At 44.1% G+C, this 17,877-nt stretch overlaps 2 protein-coding genes across 5 annotated transcripts; one reads left to right on the top strand and one right to left on the bottom strand.

Moving 5' to 3' along the window:
* Positions 1-334: 334 nt before the first annotated feature.
* Positions 335-7,656, top strand: GPR19 (G protein-coupled receptor 19). Of its 4 annotated transcripts, none has more exons than XM_083738864.1 (4): positions 335-450; positions 1,092-1,201; positions 3,503-3,745; positions 5,219-7,656. In XM_083738864.1, the coding sequence occupies exon 4, from the start codon at positions 5,241-5,243 to the stop codon at positions 6,489-6,491; it is 1,251 nt and encodes a 416-aa protein (XP_083594990.1). In that variant the 5' UTR covers positions 335-450; positions 1,092-1,201; positions 3,503-3,745; positions 5,219-5,240; the 3' UTR covers positions 6,492-7,656. The 4 variants fall into 4 exon arrangements, with proteins under 4 accessions (XP_083594990.1, XP_083594993.1, XP_083594992.1 ...); XM_083738865.1 differs by lacking the exon at positions 335-450 and adding an exon at positions 458-545; XM_083738867.1 differs by lacking the exon at positions 1,092-1,201 and having other exon boundaries at positions 348-450.
* A 1,624-nt stretch (positions 7,657-9,280) lies between these two features.
* On the bottom strand, positions 9,281-16,122 carry CREBL2 (cAMP responsive element binding protein like 2). Its single transcript, XM_083738991.1, has 4 exons — positions 16,004-16,122; positions 15,389-15,582; positions 13,660-13,807; positions 9,281-11,560 (listed from the first exon to the last, which is right to left on the bottom strand). The coding sequence occupies exons 1-4, from the start codon at positions 16,020-16,022 to the stop codon at positions 11,556-11,558; spliced, it is 366 nt and encodes a 121-aa protein (XP_083595117.1). The 5' UTR covers positions 16,023-16,122; the 3' UTR covers positions 9,281-11,555.
* Between the last annotated feature and the right edge of the window lie 1,755 nt (positions 16,123-17,877).

A 17,877-nucleotide genomic window follows, 5' to 3' on the forward strand; every position in this document is an offset into this window, starting at 1 on the left:
TTGGGAGGAAGAACAGGGTATCAGTACAATCAATACATAAACAAAGGGGAATCAAACAACCTGCAATTCCAGCAAGCTTTTATCTTTTAAACTTCTATTTAGAAAGGATTAAGCAAAATTAGAATGCACAACAGACTGAATAAAGGTGATTAAAATCTCTATGCTATGATCCATACTCCTGTCTCTTTTAACCTGCTTCCCAAATCATGCTTTGCTGAAGCAGCAGAAGGCGTTCTCCTACCTCTTTACATATCTGCACAGATTTTCTCCCTCCGTTTTCTCCCTTTTTTATTTCTTCTAATTGCCAGGAGGGGGGCATGGTGACTGTTGCGGAAGAAAATAATCCCCTTCAACAATCACACAGCTCCATAGCAACCAGGACGTCAGCATGAGACAGCTGCAGGTTTCCATCCTAATTTCTGCCCTTCCTCGGGATCTGAAAGATTGGAGGTGAGCAAGCAATGGTGTGTGTCATGGGAAATGAGAATGATGGACAAAAGCAGTGGTCATAAAGGGAGATATTTCTCAAGACAGTGACTGCAAAGGTAGGGTGTGGTTGTGAGCAGCTTTGTTTTTTAGATGGAATGCTTTTCCTTTAATTTTGATGCTGGCTATGTGGAAGAGGGTGGCTGGAGAGCTGGAACAGAAGCTGATGAAATTATTTATTTGCCAGCATGGCAATTACTTTTGAGGCATGCAGAGCAGGTTCACTCACCAGCCGTCCTCCAGAGACCCCATTGCTGTCCATGGTGCTGCAGGTTTTTTGATCTTTTTTTAAAATGGCAAAAATGACTTCTAAAAATGGAAATGGTGGAAGTGGGGAAATCACAGAATAATATACTCTTTTCTTTGACAGCAGGCAAGTACTGGTAAAAGCAGAGGGTTGGAAATAAAACATTTTCTTGAGGTGGACTGTTTCTGTTGCATAATAAAACGGCAGTTTTGTCCACAGATTTACCTGCTTAAATAAAAGGCAGTTGAGGGGGAGCCATGTGACCCATTTCTCATGTGATCAGTTCCATTAGCAACAGGGAGGGAGGATTGTACAAAATATTGTCTCCCTTTTCAACCTCTGTTGGATGAATGTGCAGGTGCAGACGTCTTCAGAGCAACTGTGAACATGTATTTGATATCTGATACAATGAGTGACAGAAATCCTGATGGAAAACCCATCTGAACTCTGGATTCTACTTAGAAGCAGGTATGGCTTATTCAACCTTGAAAATTGTTTGGTTAAAGAAGGGAAGGACAGCTCTCTCAATCTTTGAAACAGCAATCAGATTTGCTGCTGAATTCATTTGTTGCTTTCTTTGAGCATTGCTAGTCTGCTTTTTAAAATCCATCCTGGCAGAGCTGAATAAGAAAAAAAAATCTTTGAAATACACCCCACCCCCTGTTTAAATAGAAATTTGCCCCTTAAATACATAAGAAAGGTGACTTCACCAGTGATAATTTTACTTGGTGCAAAAATAGTGATTAAACAGAAATTTGACTTAAGCTAAAAGAACTACAAGCCCTTTTATCTTTCACTAATGGGCTTCCATATAGCCACAGGTGTGTGTGTTCTCTCCCTTCATTGTCTTATAAATATGCCTTTGTGTTCCATAGTTGCTATTTTGCTCTCCTGATTTTAGGAGTGACACAAAATTTGAATGCATAAAGTCCTAGGTTCAATCTCCAGTTCAATCTCTAATTCAATGAAAGAATGGGCAGGAAAATTATCCCCAACTGGAGAGCTGATGCCCCTAAGAGTAGGAGCAGGTCACACTGGGCCAGCAGGACCAATGGTCAGACTCTGCACAAGGCAGTCCTATAGCTGGTCTCCTGTTGCAAGCAGGTAAATGCAAAGGTGGACTTGTTGCATTTGAGCATGACAGGTAAATGCATGACAGGAAGTTTATACCAAGGAGCCAATTTATTTCTTCTAATTAGAAGGATGGGGAAAAGTAAAAAACAAACAAAAGGTGAAAATCCTCTTTTGAGAGCTCAAGCTGTATGTCCTCATGACAACTTCCTCCAGTGACTGGAGGAAGTGGAGGCGAATTCCATGTATCTTGGGAAATGTAGCAAATGTTTGTGGGTTTGAAGCTACAGGAACTGATGCAGAATGCTGGACGGAAGCTGGTCTGTTCCTGAAAGGAAGCTGTTAAGAAATAACAAGACGTCATTAAGAATTTGTCACTGAAATGCCAAGCATATTAGAAGTCTTACAAACAGGGTAGTTTTGCCACTCGGACCCTTGTAGGTTTTGCTGGGGTGGAATTGCCTCAACAGCATTAGAACAAGAACAACAAGGTTATAAGATATAAATTTAATTAATTGATAGTAACAACAGCAACAAGAAACTACACAGAAGACTGTTAACAAACTCACTACTGGATGATTCCCTACTGAAGGGTAGCTATCCTTCAACTAAATTTTGGATTGGAACAGTGAGCTAAAATCAGTAAAGCATCTTGCTTAATTCAAATCCCGGTCCCGAAATTACAATTTGAACACCATCCCTAGAGATGAATGAGACCCACTTGCCCTGCCTCCACCCAGCTCACTGTGGCCCTGAAGCCTTCCCTATTCCCCCTCTCGATTTTTTTGTCTTCCATTCTCTCTCTCTTCCTCCCTTTCTCCTCCTCTGTACTTTCCTCTGCCCCTGACACTTGAAACGCAGCTGCTGTAGCTTCCCAGGCCCCTGGATGCCGTGGGAAGGACAGGCCTTGCCCATCTCCAGCACAGCAGTGTCCCTGCTGTTGCCATTGTTCCCATGCCGCAAAATATCACAGGTACTGAGTGACTCTTAAACATCACAGGAATTAAATATTATTGGCATGAAGTGATTACAGGAATTTACTGACTCTCGTCTTATTGAGAGAAGTTGCTCCTGAAAGCGCAAATCTCTGCACTCTCTTGCCAATAAAACTAATCTGATTGGTTGTAGATTCAGGACAGACAAAAGAAAAGTATTTCTTCCCACAATGGATATTAAGCATATGGAACTTGCTGCCACAAGATACGGTAACAGCCACTGCCAGTGCTTTTTTCAGGTGGTACTCAAGGGTATGCAGTACCGGCACCTTTTTGTTGTTAAAAAGTGTGGCACTTACTTTAACAACTTCCTGGCGAGTACCGTCACCTGTTTTTATTTTGGGGGGGGGGGACACAGGCCACTGGCACTGATGGCTTCCAAAGTAGAGTTAGCAAACTGCCTGGAGGACTGATCAATGGCAGTTACCTCCATGTTCAGCAGCAGTCTACCCTAAGAGAGAACAAAAAATGTGGGGAGGCTTCATGCCTTCAGGAAGCTTGTAGGCTTTTTGGAAGTGTATGACTGGTAATTGTTAGCAAGAGGATCATGATCTCAGTCTGTTTTGTGGGGGCAATTTACATTAAGGCTTTGAATGAATGCTCAAATATATTTTAAATTCATGAAAGCAAGTGATTAATCAAATGAAAATTATTTTATTTGACTGAGAATATTTTCTTTCTACAAACTACATCAATCATGCAGGCAAGAAAAATGTGGTGCTAAAACAAAGGAATTTATGCTGAATCAGAGCTGGCTATTCTGTGACCCTGCAGCCAGTCAAGGATGACCTGACCAGCATAATTGCAGTGAAAATGTGACCAATGGCAACAAGCTGAAGCAACTGAGTTTCCTATATATTCCTCTGAAGAAAGAAGCAGGTTTGACATCTCCGAATAAGTCTTTGAAAGAAGATGATTTTTGCCCAAAGTAAATTACGTGTCTTTGGTGAGTCAGCATGTAATGTTTTCAGCTCAGACCACAGAAGAACTCATAAAGTCATGTCTTTTATTCTGATGTATAATTTATACATGAACTGTGCTGCTGTTAAATATAGTGGTGCAGGTAGCTTTGCATCATGATCCTCTGCATAATGACTCAGAATTAAGTCCCACTGAGGTCAATGGAGTTTGCTCCAAAGTAGGTGGATATAGGATTGCACCCTTAGGATACCTGTATTTAGAATATCTATATATAGGGATGTGTTTAGGGAGGAACTTAACGGTTTTATTCTGAAGATTTTTGCCAGAGAGATTTGAACCTGGAGTGGGATGCAGTATCCAGAAGGGAGGCCACAGTCTGTAAGAAGCAGAGCCGGCTTGGCCATTGGGCACGGTGAGAGCACTGCTTCAGGCAGCAAAAGCCTCCCAGGCAGCAGACCCACCAGGAGAGAAATGCAACCATTAGCAGCACCGTTTTGGACAAGGGCATGCCAATGTCACCCAAAACCAGCATGATCTTGCCCCCAATCAGTGCTCCCTGAGTGGTGGATGCAGCAGGGCACATAGTGGCAGCAGAGCAAGGGGCCGCAGCAGCAGCAGAGCGGCTCCACTTTCTGTTTTGCCTCAAGCAGCAATGGGACGGGCTACACACCACTTGCATTGCTTAAAAGTGTAAATAAAACAGAAAGACTCATAGAATCGTAGATTTGGAAGGGACCCTGAGGGTCACCCAGTCCAACCCCCTGCAATGCAGGAATCTCAGCTAAAGCATTCATGATAGATGGCCACCCAACCTCTGCTTAGAAACCTCCAAGGAAGTAGAATGTCCACTGTCAAACAGCTCTTACTATCAGAAAATTCTATCTGATGTTTAATCTCCTTTGTTGTAGCTTGAAGTCAGTGGCTCCCAAACTTTTTTCACAGGCCCGAACTTTCAGAACAAAAATTTTCTCATACCACACCAAATTTTTAATTGATAAACAGTGCTTGATTTATAATATAGAACACAACTACTTTATAAGGTGATCATGGGACACCCAAAAAAACAATGTAGCTATATAAGAACAAGAATCATTCTCTAAATATAATTATAAATGTGTCCTCTCCAGCAAACGGCGCTTCTGGTTACAACTAAGATTGTCCTCAGTATCCCTTGATGCTCTTGCTCTCTTTTTGAAAATATATCTATCCATATTCTGCAAATAAATAAAAATATTTTAATACTATACTATAGTACCCTGAAATGTTTAAATGTTTCTTTGATTGTCCTTGAATCTTCCCTTCACCTTTGCCATCCAGGGTGGTGCTCCACACCTTTTGAGAACTAGTGCTTAATAGGATTAGGGCAGTGGACTCAGCTAGGATTAATTATTGGCTAGGATTAATCCAGTATATTTAAAGACAAAATATATTGTTCTTTACTAAGAGTGCTTTCCCCCACCCCATTCAGACTAACACTTGGCCTTCTCTCTCCATGCAGCCCTTGGAAGCAAAGGCTGAATATGTTGCTTGCCCATGAGATGGATACCAACGCTGCTCTACTTCTTACCCCAACTTCAGGGCTGCTGCTGCAGCAGAACCGCCACCATGAAGAAACCTCTAGCCCTCTGGCAAGCAATGAAATGATTGCTTTACCCAAGGAACACGGGCTTGAGAAAAATGGTACAGCTTCACCGTATGAGTTGATGCAAGGAGAGATCATAGCAGCCAGCCTGCTTTTTGGAGCTTTATGGCTATTCTCCATCTTTGGAAACTCCCTAGTTTGCCTGGTGATCCACAGGAGCAGGCGGACTCAGTCTACCACCAATTACTTTGTGGTCTCCATGGCCTGTGCAGACTTACTGATCAGCGTAGGGAGTGCTCCATTTGTGTTTCTTCAGCTAGCCTCTGGGAGCTGGGCACTTGGGAGCATGATGTGTAAGCTAGTAAGATATTTTCAGTATCTCATACCCGGTGTCCAGAACTACGTGTTGCTTTCCATCTGTGTTGACAGATTCTATACTATTGTCTACCCGCTAAGTTTCAAGGTGTCCCGGGGAAAAGCCAAGAAAATGATTGCAGCATCTTGGATCTTCGATGCCGCATTAGTGTCTCCAGCTTTCTTCTTTTTTGGGTCAGGTTGGGACAACCATTGCAACTTTTTCCTGCCATATTCTTGGGACGGGGCTCTTTATGGTACCATCCATTTGTTGGTGGCTTTTCTGATTCCATCTGTTCTGATCATCCTTTTTTACCAAAAAGTAATAAAATATATTTGGCGGATAGGTACAGATGGTAGGACGGTTCGGAGGACTATGAATATAGTTCCGAGGACAAAGGTGAAAACTATCAAGATGTTCCTAATGTTAAATTTGCTTTTTCTGCTCTCGTGGCTCCCATTTTATGTGGTTCAACTTTGGCATCCACTTGAGACAGACTACAGAAAGAGCTCCTTGGTCTTTATGTCAGTCACTTGGATATCCTTCAGTTCCTCTGCTTCAAAGCCTACATTGTACTCTGTGTATAATGCAAACTTCAGGAGAGGGATGAAAGAGACCTTCTGCATGTCCTCTATGAAATGCTACCGGAGCAATGCATATACCATCACCACCAGTTCAAAGATAGCCAAAAAAAATTATGTTGGGATCTCCGAAATCCCTGCGCCAGCCAAAACTGTTTCCAAAGACTCCATATATGATTCATTTGATAGAGAAGCAAAAGAGAAGAAGCTTGCCTGGCCTATTAATTCAAACCCAACAAATACATTTCTCTGATTAATTCCAGTCCTTTCAACAATTATTTGCACAATTGGAGCAAAGAACTATGAAAAGATTTGATCTATTTTGAGCTGGGGGGGCGGGTTTGCATACAATTTGGCAGGGAGAATAAATGTTTTCTTAAATCCACTGATTTATTGTATACTGGATGTTTTCTGTTTTTGTTTTAAATAACTATTTCATGCTCTCTGAATTTAAATTTATTTTTCAACTGATGGGAGTACTGCAGATTGAACTGTTAATGTAAAAAGCAGTAAACTCATCAATTACTTCACAACACAAGTGTCCTGCTAAAGACAGACCATCTTGTTATGTCTCTTCTATTATGCCTTTGGGGGATATGTTGGGGAGCCTTTTAAGAGATCTAGAGCCAAGTGGTTTTCACCCTTTCCCAATCTAGAAGTTAAGCGAGAGGATGCATCTTGACTGTAGTGTGTAAGCATGTAAATGCACACACATTGGCATGAAACGCTAGTGCACTGCTTCCTTCCCCCCATCCCAGTAATAATCTACACTGACAATAAAACTTGCTAAATGCATTTGACTTGCAGCTACTCCTCAAGTAAAGCCAGATCCGTTCTGAGTTTAAACATGGGAGGATCTCTGAGAATTGTGGTCCTATGACAAAGGCTAGGGAAACACCTGCACAGATGGCTATGCAGCTGTGGTCATATAGCGGAGTGGGCATCTGTGGCCCTGTCTAACTCCCACTCCTGGGAGGTCCCATCTGTACACAAGGCCTATGCATTTTGAGGAAAATGGACAAAAGGATTGTCAGAACCTCATGACATGGGACCTTGATGTCACCATATAGACATCCTTTGAAGTAAGGCTGCCACAACTAATCAAAGGCATCTCCAAAAAAGATACCTTTGGCACGATCTGGTCTCCCTTTTTCTCTTTTATTGAAGAACAGGATATTTTAATGCCACCATCATCACAGAGGTGTTTCTGGAGGGGATATATTGATTGAAAATGTCTAGCCCACCTGATCTGTAGTTGGGTTCCTATTTGGCAAGCTAACATGCCAGTGATGTGGGATTGAGAATCGGAGTGATCATTTTGTGATATTATGGCAGTGGACAAAGCTGTATACTTTTGAATAAATGTTTATTTAATTTTAAGAAGAAGAAAAATAAAGCCACCACTGACCTTTTTTTCATTGCAGCACCTCCTTAAAGCACATTAGTTTTTTCTTATGCTTTGGGGGGAGGGTATTTTATTGTTTGTACCCTGCCCTCGGATTTACTTTGACAAAAGGCAAGCTTGAAATATGTCAAACCAAATAGTAGGTTATGAAAATAGGGGAAGGAATAAATTCCTCTTCTGCTTCTGATCCAATTTCTTCTAAGAATCCTAATAAAAATATAATAGGATCTAAAGAAATCCGTAGTTCCGCTCTACACATTCTAGGCTTTGCAGGCACAATGTAAACCCTGAATTAATGACTATCCTATGCTGATTGAATCACTCAAGTATAGATGTTGTAGTCTGGGGAGGCTGGGTGCTACCTTGGTAAGATGCCTCCAAGGTTGTTTTTTTAATTATTTCAGCTAGGGAGTGGCCCAGCCCAGGGAAGAGAAACCCCCTTTCACATTTTGCACATGTGAAGGAAAGGAGGGGGGATGCCTCTTAGTTCTGCCACAGCAGGACACAGCTTCCCATTGTCCAACGCATTGATTCACGGCAGACATGGATGCTATTCCCCATCATTTCTTCATCAATGTGGGTAATGTGGTCTGTTCCTGTGACCTTCTACTTGTCAGAATCCATTCATTCGTTGATTTATAGCACCTATGTACCTTTCATTTATTTTAATGGAGCCCAGTCATGTTAACTGGTATGCACAACTTTCAATGGGCTCTCAGATATCTCCCACTGGGCATTCTTGTCATTCACATTAATACATCTAGTGAAGAAGCCTTTGTGCATCACATATAACTTCCCTGGATCCTGGAACCCTGAGATCCAGCCTTCACTGAGAGTTAACGAGGAAACCTTCCTACAGCCCTAGATTTTTCCCTGCACAAGAAGCATGACAACTAAGATGTGCAAAGTGCTAGAGGACACCCTTAGATGGGTAAGAAAACCTGCCTTTAATCTCTTACACAAGATGGGCCAATGTATGAAAGCCCCAAAATATGTAACTTTAAGCACGTGAATGCATTTAATGGGCTGATTTTCTCTTAAATAATAACAGTCTGTTTTCTGCTGCTCCAGAGAAGCGGACACGGAGCAATGGTTCCAAACTACAAGAAAGAAGATTCCACCTAAACATTAGGAAGAACTTCCTGACAGTAAGAGCTGTTCGACAGTGGAATTTGCTGCCAAGGAGTGTGGTGGAGTCTCCTTCTTTGGAGGTCTTGAAGCAGAGGCTTGACAACCATATGTCAGGAGTGCTCTGATGGTGTTTCCTGCTTGGCAGGGGGTTGGACTCGATGGCCCTTGTGGTCTCTTCCAACTCTATGATTCTATGATTCAGTCACCATGACAAAGGCAAACAAAGTTCAGACCAGAGAGTGTATTGGGGAAGTGGGGTTAATGCTTTTACACCTCTGCCAGTTCCACCAAAACCTCCCCTCCCACGTTTGACCCAAGATGGGAGCTTTCATTGACACCCTTGTTAAGGGGTTGGACAGGGCAGGGCAGGAATATACTAAAAGCACTTAATGCCATAGCTGTTCTGGCCCTGAAGTGCAGAGGACAATGTGCAACACAGTCCTTCTTTCTGCCCCCACCCTATGAAGAGCTTTTTGCTACCCCTGCTAATAAAAAGTGAACAAATGTTTGAAGTTACATCCACTTTAATATAAAACAAAAAAGGACAGACTTGGGAGTCTTACAAGAATTTAAGTGTTTTCTTCACAGCAAATATATGTGAGTGATCAAGACATCAAGCTGAAAGAGATTAAATTTTCCCTTTTTGATGCACAATGCTACAGTCAGACTCCAAATCAGAGCTTTCCAAACTGTGTGTCACAACACATTTAGTGTGTAGGTGTGTCACGTGAACGATCTTCTAAGGGGTTAGTTTGACCTCAAGTTTGCTAGTAAAACTGAATTATTGTGTCACAAAATGATGCATGTCTAAAAAGTGCTTCACCAACATGAAAAGTTTGGAAAGCTCTGCTCTAAATGGAGTCTGCAGGGCATCCTGCATCAAAAGCCCTGCATGGAGTCAGCCTGTTATAATACATCTACTCAACATGCTGCCTAAAATACCCACCCCACCCCAGTTCACCCTCTTGTTAATTTGTGCGCAGTCCCACTAATGAAGTCACTTCAGCAAGAGCAAAGTCAATGTGATGAGAGATAGGCAGACCATTTATCTTCCTCTCTTTCTCCAGCTGTCAGCCAGCCAGGTGAGAAATGCCATCCCACCCCATTCCCACTCAGCTGCTCCTTGGGTGCGTTGAGGAAGCCAGGAATAATGCATTAGGTTTTGACTCAATGACAGCATCAATAAGCAGGTTCCAAACAGGCACACAGTTACACAAGCTAAAGAAGTCTAAAGCAAAAGGGTGCCTGTTCAGATACACTCCAGCAGGATTTTACTTCCAAGGAGATAGTTTCACTTGGGTGTAAAAAGGGCCATCTCATGTTACAAAACAATGAACCTTGAAAGACTTAATAGGTCAAATTAATCCATGGCTGGGTAAGCCTGCAGTAGGGGAGCCTTAAGGAGTGCCGGCATGTGGCATGCCTGAACGGGAGGAGGATGGCCCAGAGTCCTGATTGTGGCATAGAACAGCCATTCACCAACTGTGGGAATAGGGCTCACAAGCATGGCTCCGTTTTTATAAAGGTACGTTTAAGCCACTATGTTGGACATCTTCACCACCACTCTCATGCTGCTCAGCTGCCTTCCCCTGCTCTCTACCAATAAGTGGACAGTGACATCATCCCAAAGGAGAAATGGGACACAGGGGGCTGCTAATGGAGCTTGTCCCAGAGCTGGTGGGTGCGGGAGAATCCCAGGAGTGTTGGCATGGCCCAGCCAACACAGTGCCATCCCCGATCCCTGGCTGACTGGGCAAAAGGGAGGGTGGGAAGCCACATTAACTGGGCTGCCCTGGAACTGCAAGGAGAATGCCTGTCCATTAATTCTGCAAACAGAAGTATCTTTTTGAAAAAGATTCAAGCTTGATTTAACAATACACTTATTTACAGTTCTTTGCCTGTCAAATGTTTGGGAAACATTGACTGAGGCCTGGTCTACACAGGTGGCAGACTGAGGTGACAGAAGGACTTTAGCACTATAGACAGTAGGTGGGACATACTGTTTTTGATTGGTTCCTTACTACCAAAAAAGCAAGCACACACCTAGCATAACAGCCCATTCCCACCTGCACCTGTGCTAGTTTTTTGTCTGCAGGGAGTTTTGCATAGGAATGTACGCAAAAAGCATCTCACAGACATGATAACACTTGTATGCTTAAAACAACCCTGTAGAAAGAAAGTCAGTATTATCCCTCTGAGTTGCCTTGCCTAAGGGAATTCATGGCAGAGGCGAGATTTGAACCAGGGACCTCCTCTTCTCAGCCACAATGCTGCACTAGGTCAGACATAACAGAAGTGTAAACCCATTACATATTTCCAGCCCACCATGGGAAACTGGAATTATTATTACAACATGGACCACAGATAAATACCATACACATAACAGACTACTTTGATGCCAGATGGCCAAGACCTCAGCCTTTGCTGCACATGGTTTCTTAAATAGCCACTCCTATGAATACTAAACAGAAAAATCCAACACATAAACCATGAGCAATTATAACAGCAAGGTCGGAAATTTCCTTCACTGTCACAGCAGAAATATCTACATACACGTAAGTTGTAGTTTCTATATCTATATAACAAACTGGGGTTTTTTTTAAGTTGTAGGTTTAATTCTGTTGGCTTGCCGTTGGGTTATTTTGGTAATTCACCTCAACGATCAAGTTCTTTGCTGCTGCAGCATTGCCACACATCATAGTGGAAGGGAAGCTTAGCATAAAGACTACAAATCAGTGTTGGTAGTATAAAATAGGGACTTTGATCTTGGCTGTTCCACCTTCACCCTGAAAGAGAAATAAAATACAACAATATTTTATAGCTATTCACAATTTCAACCAGTCAGCCAAGAAATCTTATCTACATTTGTTTTAGCCAGCATTAAAATATCTGACAGAAGGTTAAAGAGCCATTTGCCAGTGACTCAGTTTCTGTAGGAGTGAGATCATCCTGATGGCCCCTCTGCCTTTGCTCAGTTCAAAATACAACCCACCAAGCATGTAGTGGTCTGGCTTGCACAACATGCTAAGCTAAAACTGTATCTTAGTAGGAATGCATGCGCTCTGAGAGAGGAAATAATGGCTGATTTGCTCCTCCTTTGGGTCATTCTGCTGTACTAAATCATCGCTTGGCATGTCATTCAAACACAGGCTCCTGGTTTAGCTTTCCACACACTAACCACACCCTGTAACCCAAACCCAAGTTTTTCCAGTGGTGGTGGTTTGCCTTGGAGAACTAAACCGGGTTCAAACACCATGCTAAGCCAAGTCATGGCTTAGGACTGCAGAAGAGCAAAGAGGCTTTTATATTCTGTCTAGTAACCCACTGTGAGGCATAGGATTGGCCTTGCACAAACAACCTTTCCTTTAAGGCCATAAGTCCTCACAGGAGCACTCCTAACCTTGTGGGTGCCCCAGCTGGGGCTCAATTGCCCAGATAATGGGACCAGAAGGATCCAGCCCTGCCTGGTTGGGGTTGGCAGGTATAAATGATGCAGAGAGCCTGGATGTAGAGCTTGGGTACAGGGCAACATAGTTGATGTTGCTGCATCACAGACCAGACACAGCTGTTCCAGGGGCTCCCCATGGCTGGAACAAGAAATTTGGTGATCTGGTTTGTCTGGGTGAAGGTCTTGTGGGGACAGTTTATTTGGGATTGTTTCTATGTGTAAGAGAGTGGTTCATTGATTGGGGAAGTTTTACATTAGAAGTTTATTTTGTTCAAACAAAAGTTTTCCCTTCAATAAGTGTTTTATTGTCTATCAAAGATCCATTAAAGAACCTGTAATTGGCTAGGCCAATTAAAGAACCTGTAATTGGCTAGAACTTACATGTAAATGTTGCTTAGGTACTGACTAGAAAATTTGCTGGACAAAAGACAGAATAACATTCCCAATCCTACAGATTGCTGCCACCAGCAAATAAGTGACAAAGACAAGATGCAGCCAGAAGATGTTAAGACAATGGCCTTTCATGAAGCATAGAAGGCAGATTTGCTTAAGGGTGTACATTGCTTCATTGCTCAGGACTTGGGGACTTTCAGCTGAATGTATGGACGGAATTCAATGAACTGAATAAGTATTGAGCTGCTTCATAAGCCATCCTGCCTGGCTTCACACTCCCCTCCACCACATAATTAGCCGCCTACTTTTAATTTGAGGGGTCTGCACCCTACTCTTCAGGCAAAAGCTTCCCATATAGTGGCTGCCAAAGGGAGAAGTGTGCACATGTGCACATATACAGAAATAACAAATCCATGGTTAGAAAACCAGGGGCAGTCAGACAAAAACAATACATAAAAACTGGACCTAGAAGGTCAGGGCAAATAAAAAGGTCTTCACCTCAGAAGACATCAAGCAGCGGCACTGGGAGTCCAGGTGTCGGAAACTGAAAAAGCCGTATCACTGGTCACTGCCCAGCTCACCAGAAAGGCCTCTGAGACCAATCACGGAGACCAAGAAGACAGGAAAAGGCAGACCCTGAGCTACCCTGTCCCTCGACCCGTTTTTTGAAGCCCTTAAGAAAGCACCTGGGATTTTCTAAGCTCTGTGAATGAGTTAAAATAACTTGGCCTCCCTGCAGGTTCACAAACTAATAAAAAAGGGAATGGGTAACAAAGAGAAAAGCACTCAAACAGCTTCTCCTTCACATCTGCTCAGCCAGGGTGCTCACAGGACAATCCACGATTTTGTGATGGACCTATAATGTTATTTTCACATTACCCTATTAATAAGCCTCCAGGTAGGCATGTTCTTTCTAAATGTAAGTTGCTGTACAGTGTGTAGCACTTGAGGCACTTAACAGTAAGACTACATGGCCCCTCTTCCCCATCTGCACATCTTGGTCTACTCTCGTAGCCATAAGAACCTTCATAAACTAGTACTTACAGGAACTGTGACTGTTTGCATCCATCTTTGAAGCCTTGCCAACCTTGGCCATGTTCTGCTGCGGTTTGCTTTGCTCTTCCCCGCTTAGCAGAGCTTTAATTTCAGAGGGGATTTTCCCTTGATCCATTGCTAAGCACCACTGCTTGTACTAAAAACACAAACATAAAAATAAACGGGATTGCAAAAGCAGAGGGCTGCACTTTTTTACTTTCAGTTGTGATCATTAGAGTTCTGTTGTTCAATAGCAAAGATTAAAGCCATGGCTATCATCAATCAGCATGTAATTAGTTCTATTGGGAAGTTGCTTGAGGAAGACGTTCAGTCTGCCATGTTCCTCCCTGGAAGTGTTGACATTTATTAATAATGGAGAGTCTCTTTGGTCTTTGGGTTGGAAGACTGGGGAGATACTGCCTAACAGAAGGCTGATCAGCTTGGTGTCATTCTAGAGTGAATATTTTGTTTTGTGTAACTGACAGATGGAAAATCAGAAGTCCCGTTTATTTTTCTTCTCGTCTTTTCTTCTTTTTTTGGTTTTCCTTTGTTTTGTTATCTCTTTCTCTGTTTATTTTTGTTTTTATTTAGATTAGTTTCTTTCCTTTTCTTGTTTTAGGAAAAAGCTTTAATAAAATCTTATTTTTAAAAAAGAGAATTCTGCTGTTGTACGTGTGTGATTATTGGACTGGGGATGTGGAATGTTCATCAGCAGGGATATGTGGCATTGCAGCAAGTTCTTCTCTTGGTTGCTTGTCCGTTGGTCACTTGGCAAGATTTTCTTCTTGGTCAAGGGCCATATTTTCAGTGTCCTGTGAAGTTCCTTGCCAAGTGGCAAAAATGGCAGAATAAAGGATGACAAAAAAATCAATAAACCTGGCAAATCTGCTTAATTTAAATAGTGTCAAACTTTTATTGGAGTTTAATTTGGATTTGTTTGTTTAAGTACACACAACTCTGTTGATGTACAGGGCATCTCACTTTTCTGTCCCAACAACCCTTATTCGGCTACAGTAATTACATTCTGCCTTTCAATAAAAAGTTTTCAAATCAGCTCTCATAAGAAAACTGGGTAATAATTAAAATATCTTAAAAATCATATCCTGTACGAGTTTTCTGTTCTCTTCCTTGAACAGGACATGCCTTCAGGCATGTAAGCATTTCCAAGTAGAAAGTGGCAACTCCCTGCTCTCAGACACCTAAGCAGAGATCCTGGGGACATAATGACATTGGCCACAGGGGAAAACAGCATACAGTGGTACCTCTGGTTGCAAACGGGATCCCTTCTGGAGCCCCGTTCGCAACATGAGCAGAACACAAGCGCGCCTGTGCGTGCGCGGGTTGCCGCTTCTGCACATGATGTCATTCTGAGCGTCTGCGCAGGCGCGAGCGGCAAGGCCCGGAAGTAACCCGTTCCGTTACTTCCAGGTGGCTGTGGGACGCAACCTGAAAAGATTTAACCTGAAGCAAACGCAGCAAGAGGTATGCCTGTACTTGCATGAACGCACACAACTCAGAAGCTGTTACTATGCTCTAGACCAGTGTTTCCCAACCTTGTGCCTCCAGCTGTTTTTGGACTACAATTCCCATCATCCCTTGCCACTGGTCTTGCTAGTCAGGGATGATGGGAGTTGTAGTTCAAAAACAGCTGGAGGCACAAGGTTGGGAAACACTGCTCTAGACCCAAAGAACTGACTCAGAACTGGGGGTAAGGTGGAAAAGAGAAAAAGCATGTTACCATTTCCAGCTCTTCTCTCAGGGCGCATATGGCTCTCTCTCTGCTTGAAACCAGCTCTTCCAGGTACTGGTACCTCAGCTTCTTCCTTGCCCTGCATTCTCTCGCGCTCTGCCGGCTCCTCTCAAGTTTAGCTTTCAAATCTATTTTGGCTGGTTTACGGCCCCGTTTCCCTGGTTTCTTCACTTTCCCTCCAGCTGCCTGGAAGAAACACATTTTACTTCGGTCAGGGCAGAGTCAGGAAGAGTTCTCCATGCTGGTTCTTACAAAATTCATAACAGGGCAGAATTTGGTTTGAGAATGTTTCTGCCTCGACTGTGCTCCGGCTGCCTGGGGCTTGAGAGCAGAGCGCCTGCGACCCCCTCAAGTGGGCACACAGGGATTAAGGCATATACAAATGTGATATATAATAATAATCATATGGCTTGGAGAGACTCCCTGCCCCCCAGTCGCCTTCCGGGGGGGGGGGCAAGCAGCTGTTGGACTACAACTCCCACGACCCCCAGCTCTCAGGCCCGAGAGTTGTCGTCCAGCAGCTCCTCGGCCCGCCACCGCCTCCCGGGACGGAGAAGGGCCGCCCCCCCCCCCCCGCGGAGCCGCTCGACGCGGCGCCTCCACTTACTTTGCTGTCGTCCATGGGTGCAGCCCAGCGCCTCCCGCGAAGGACAAGGCCTCCGGAGCCCCGCCCGCCCTAGGCCGCCGCCCCCCGGGGCCGCCCGCCCGCCGCCGCCGCCGCCATCGCCCGCCGCTTCCGGCTCCTGGTGGTGACGCTCTTTGCCCCGAGGGGGGAGAGGGAGGCGGGTTGGGGCGGCGGCGGCGGGCATGTCCGGCCAGCCCAGTGCATTTCGGGAGCTGTAGTCCCGCTCGTCTCCGTCCTCCGCCCAGCAAGACGGAGGAGGGGCGTCCCAGCGCGCGAGACGCGGCTGCGTAATGACGTAGGATATCCTGGCGGGGGGTGGGAAGTCGGAGTGGAAGACAGAATCGGAAATCAATAGGAAATCAATAGGACCTGAACAGACTGGAGCTAGCTAACAAAGTGAATTTCAATAGGGACCAATGGAAGGTTCTGCACTTAGACAGGAAGAACCGGGTGCACAAATATAGGATGGGGAACACCTGGCTTAGTAGCAGTACATGTGAAAAGGATCTAGGGGTCTTAGTGGCCCCCAAGCTGAACATGAGTCAACAGGGTGATGGAGCAGCAAAAAAAGCTAACACTATTCTAGGCTGCATCAACAAAAGTCTTGTCGCTATAGATCAAGGGATGTAATAGTAGCACTCTATTCTGCCTTAGTCAGACCACTCCTGGAATACTGTGCCCAGTTCTAGGCACCACAGATTCCTGCATTGCAGGGGGGGGGGGGTTGGACTAGATGACCCTAATATTCTATATCCTATTATTCGAATTCAAGCAGTGCAGACTTAAACTGTGGAACTCACTCTTGCTGGAGGGAGCGATAGAGGCTTAGACAAATGTATAGAGGAGGAGAGGGCTATTGATGCCTACTAGCCAGGATGGCCAATGGAAATCCTTATTATATATTTTATGTGGCTGTTTATTTGTATATATTTTAAATTTTTATATATGGATGTTTTATGATGGCGGAGAAGGCAAAAAAGAAGGCACTAATCTGAATCTGTGCCTCTTAGGAGATACAGAAATGTGATGTTTATGTGTATGTCTTTTGTTATGAAAGTGAAATGCTTTCTTAGGGTTTGCCAGTTGCAAAGAATAACATGTTTCCTGTTCTGCTACCTTTTAATCATTTTGTAGATGAAAAAATTGTGTGTTTTTTCAGATACAGCTTTTACATCTTCTTGACAAGCTGGAGCCAAGATTCCCTGTTCTACCTATTAAAGATAACAGATTCCTGGCCTCCTCTGCACCTCATCACCCTAAAGAAAACAACTTTTGTCCGAAGGTTTTGAACGTAGCAGAAATAAAAGTCTAAAACCTCCTGCACATTCATGCCCCATCTTTGACATTCACAGGTAAAGAAGTGACATCCTCAAAATGGAAAAAGGGTGACCGAAATAATCAAGGGGGTGGAGTGAAAGATTGCAGCATTTCTGGCTAAGTGATGATACTTCATAGAGGGCAGAGCCTGGCTGTGTCTTGAGGCTCAAGGTGAAGTATATTAAATCAGGCAGAAAACCCCAGACCAACAATGTTCTTTCTGCTGCTCCCCTGTGGGGAAATGTGCTCCAAGTCTCAGAAGCCCAGTTATGTCACCCCTTGCCTGCAGGAGCTGGCAGCCCTTCACCCCTTTTTGAACACCCTCCCTTGTGGAGTGTTCCCTCAGCCTCCTCTCCTCCGGGCAGCCCCTGTGTCTGAGCCAACCCCCCCACCCCAACGAGAGGTTCCTCCTCACTCCACACACACCCCGGGCCGGGAAGAGGATTCCCCCAGCCTTAGCTGCCCTGACAGATACTGGCCAAAGGTGAATGTGAGGCCAGCAGCTTAGTCACCCTGGGAGGCAGCAGTGGACACT

The sequence above is a fragment of the Podarcis gaigeae genome (genome assembly GCF_964106915.1).
Source record: "Podarcis gaigeae genome assembly, chromosome: 5".
Taxonomy (NCBI): Eukaryota; Metazoa; Chordata; class Lepidosauria; order Squamata; family Lacertidae; genus Podarcis; species Podarcis gaigeae.

Excerpts from the sequence above, each read along its gene's own strand:
- GPR19 (XM_083738864.1), top strand. The coding sequence starts at position 5,241 with ATGTTGCTTGCCCATGAGATGGATACCAACGCTGCTCTACTTCTTACC.
- CREBL2 (XM_083738991.1), bottom strand. Across the intron at positions 13,808-15,388 it reads TGAGAGAAGAGCTGGAAATG|TACAAGCAGTGGTGCTTAGC; the intron begins GTAACATGCTTT and ends TTGTGTTTTTAG.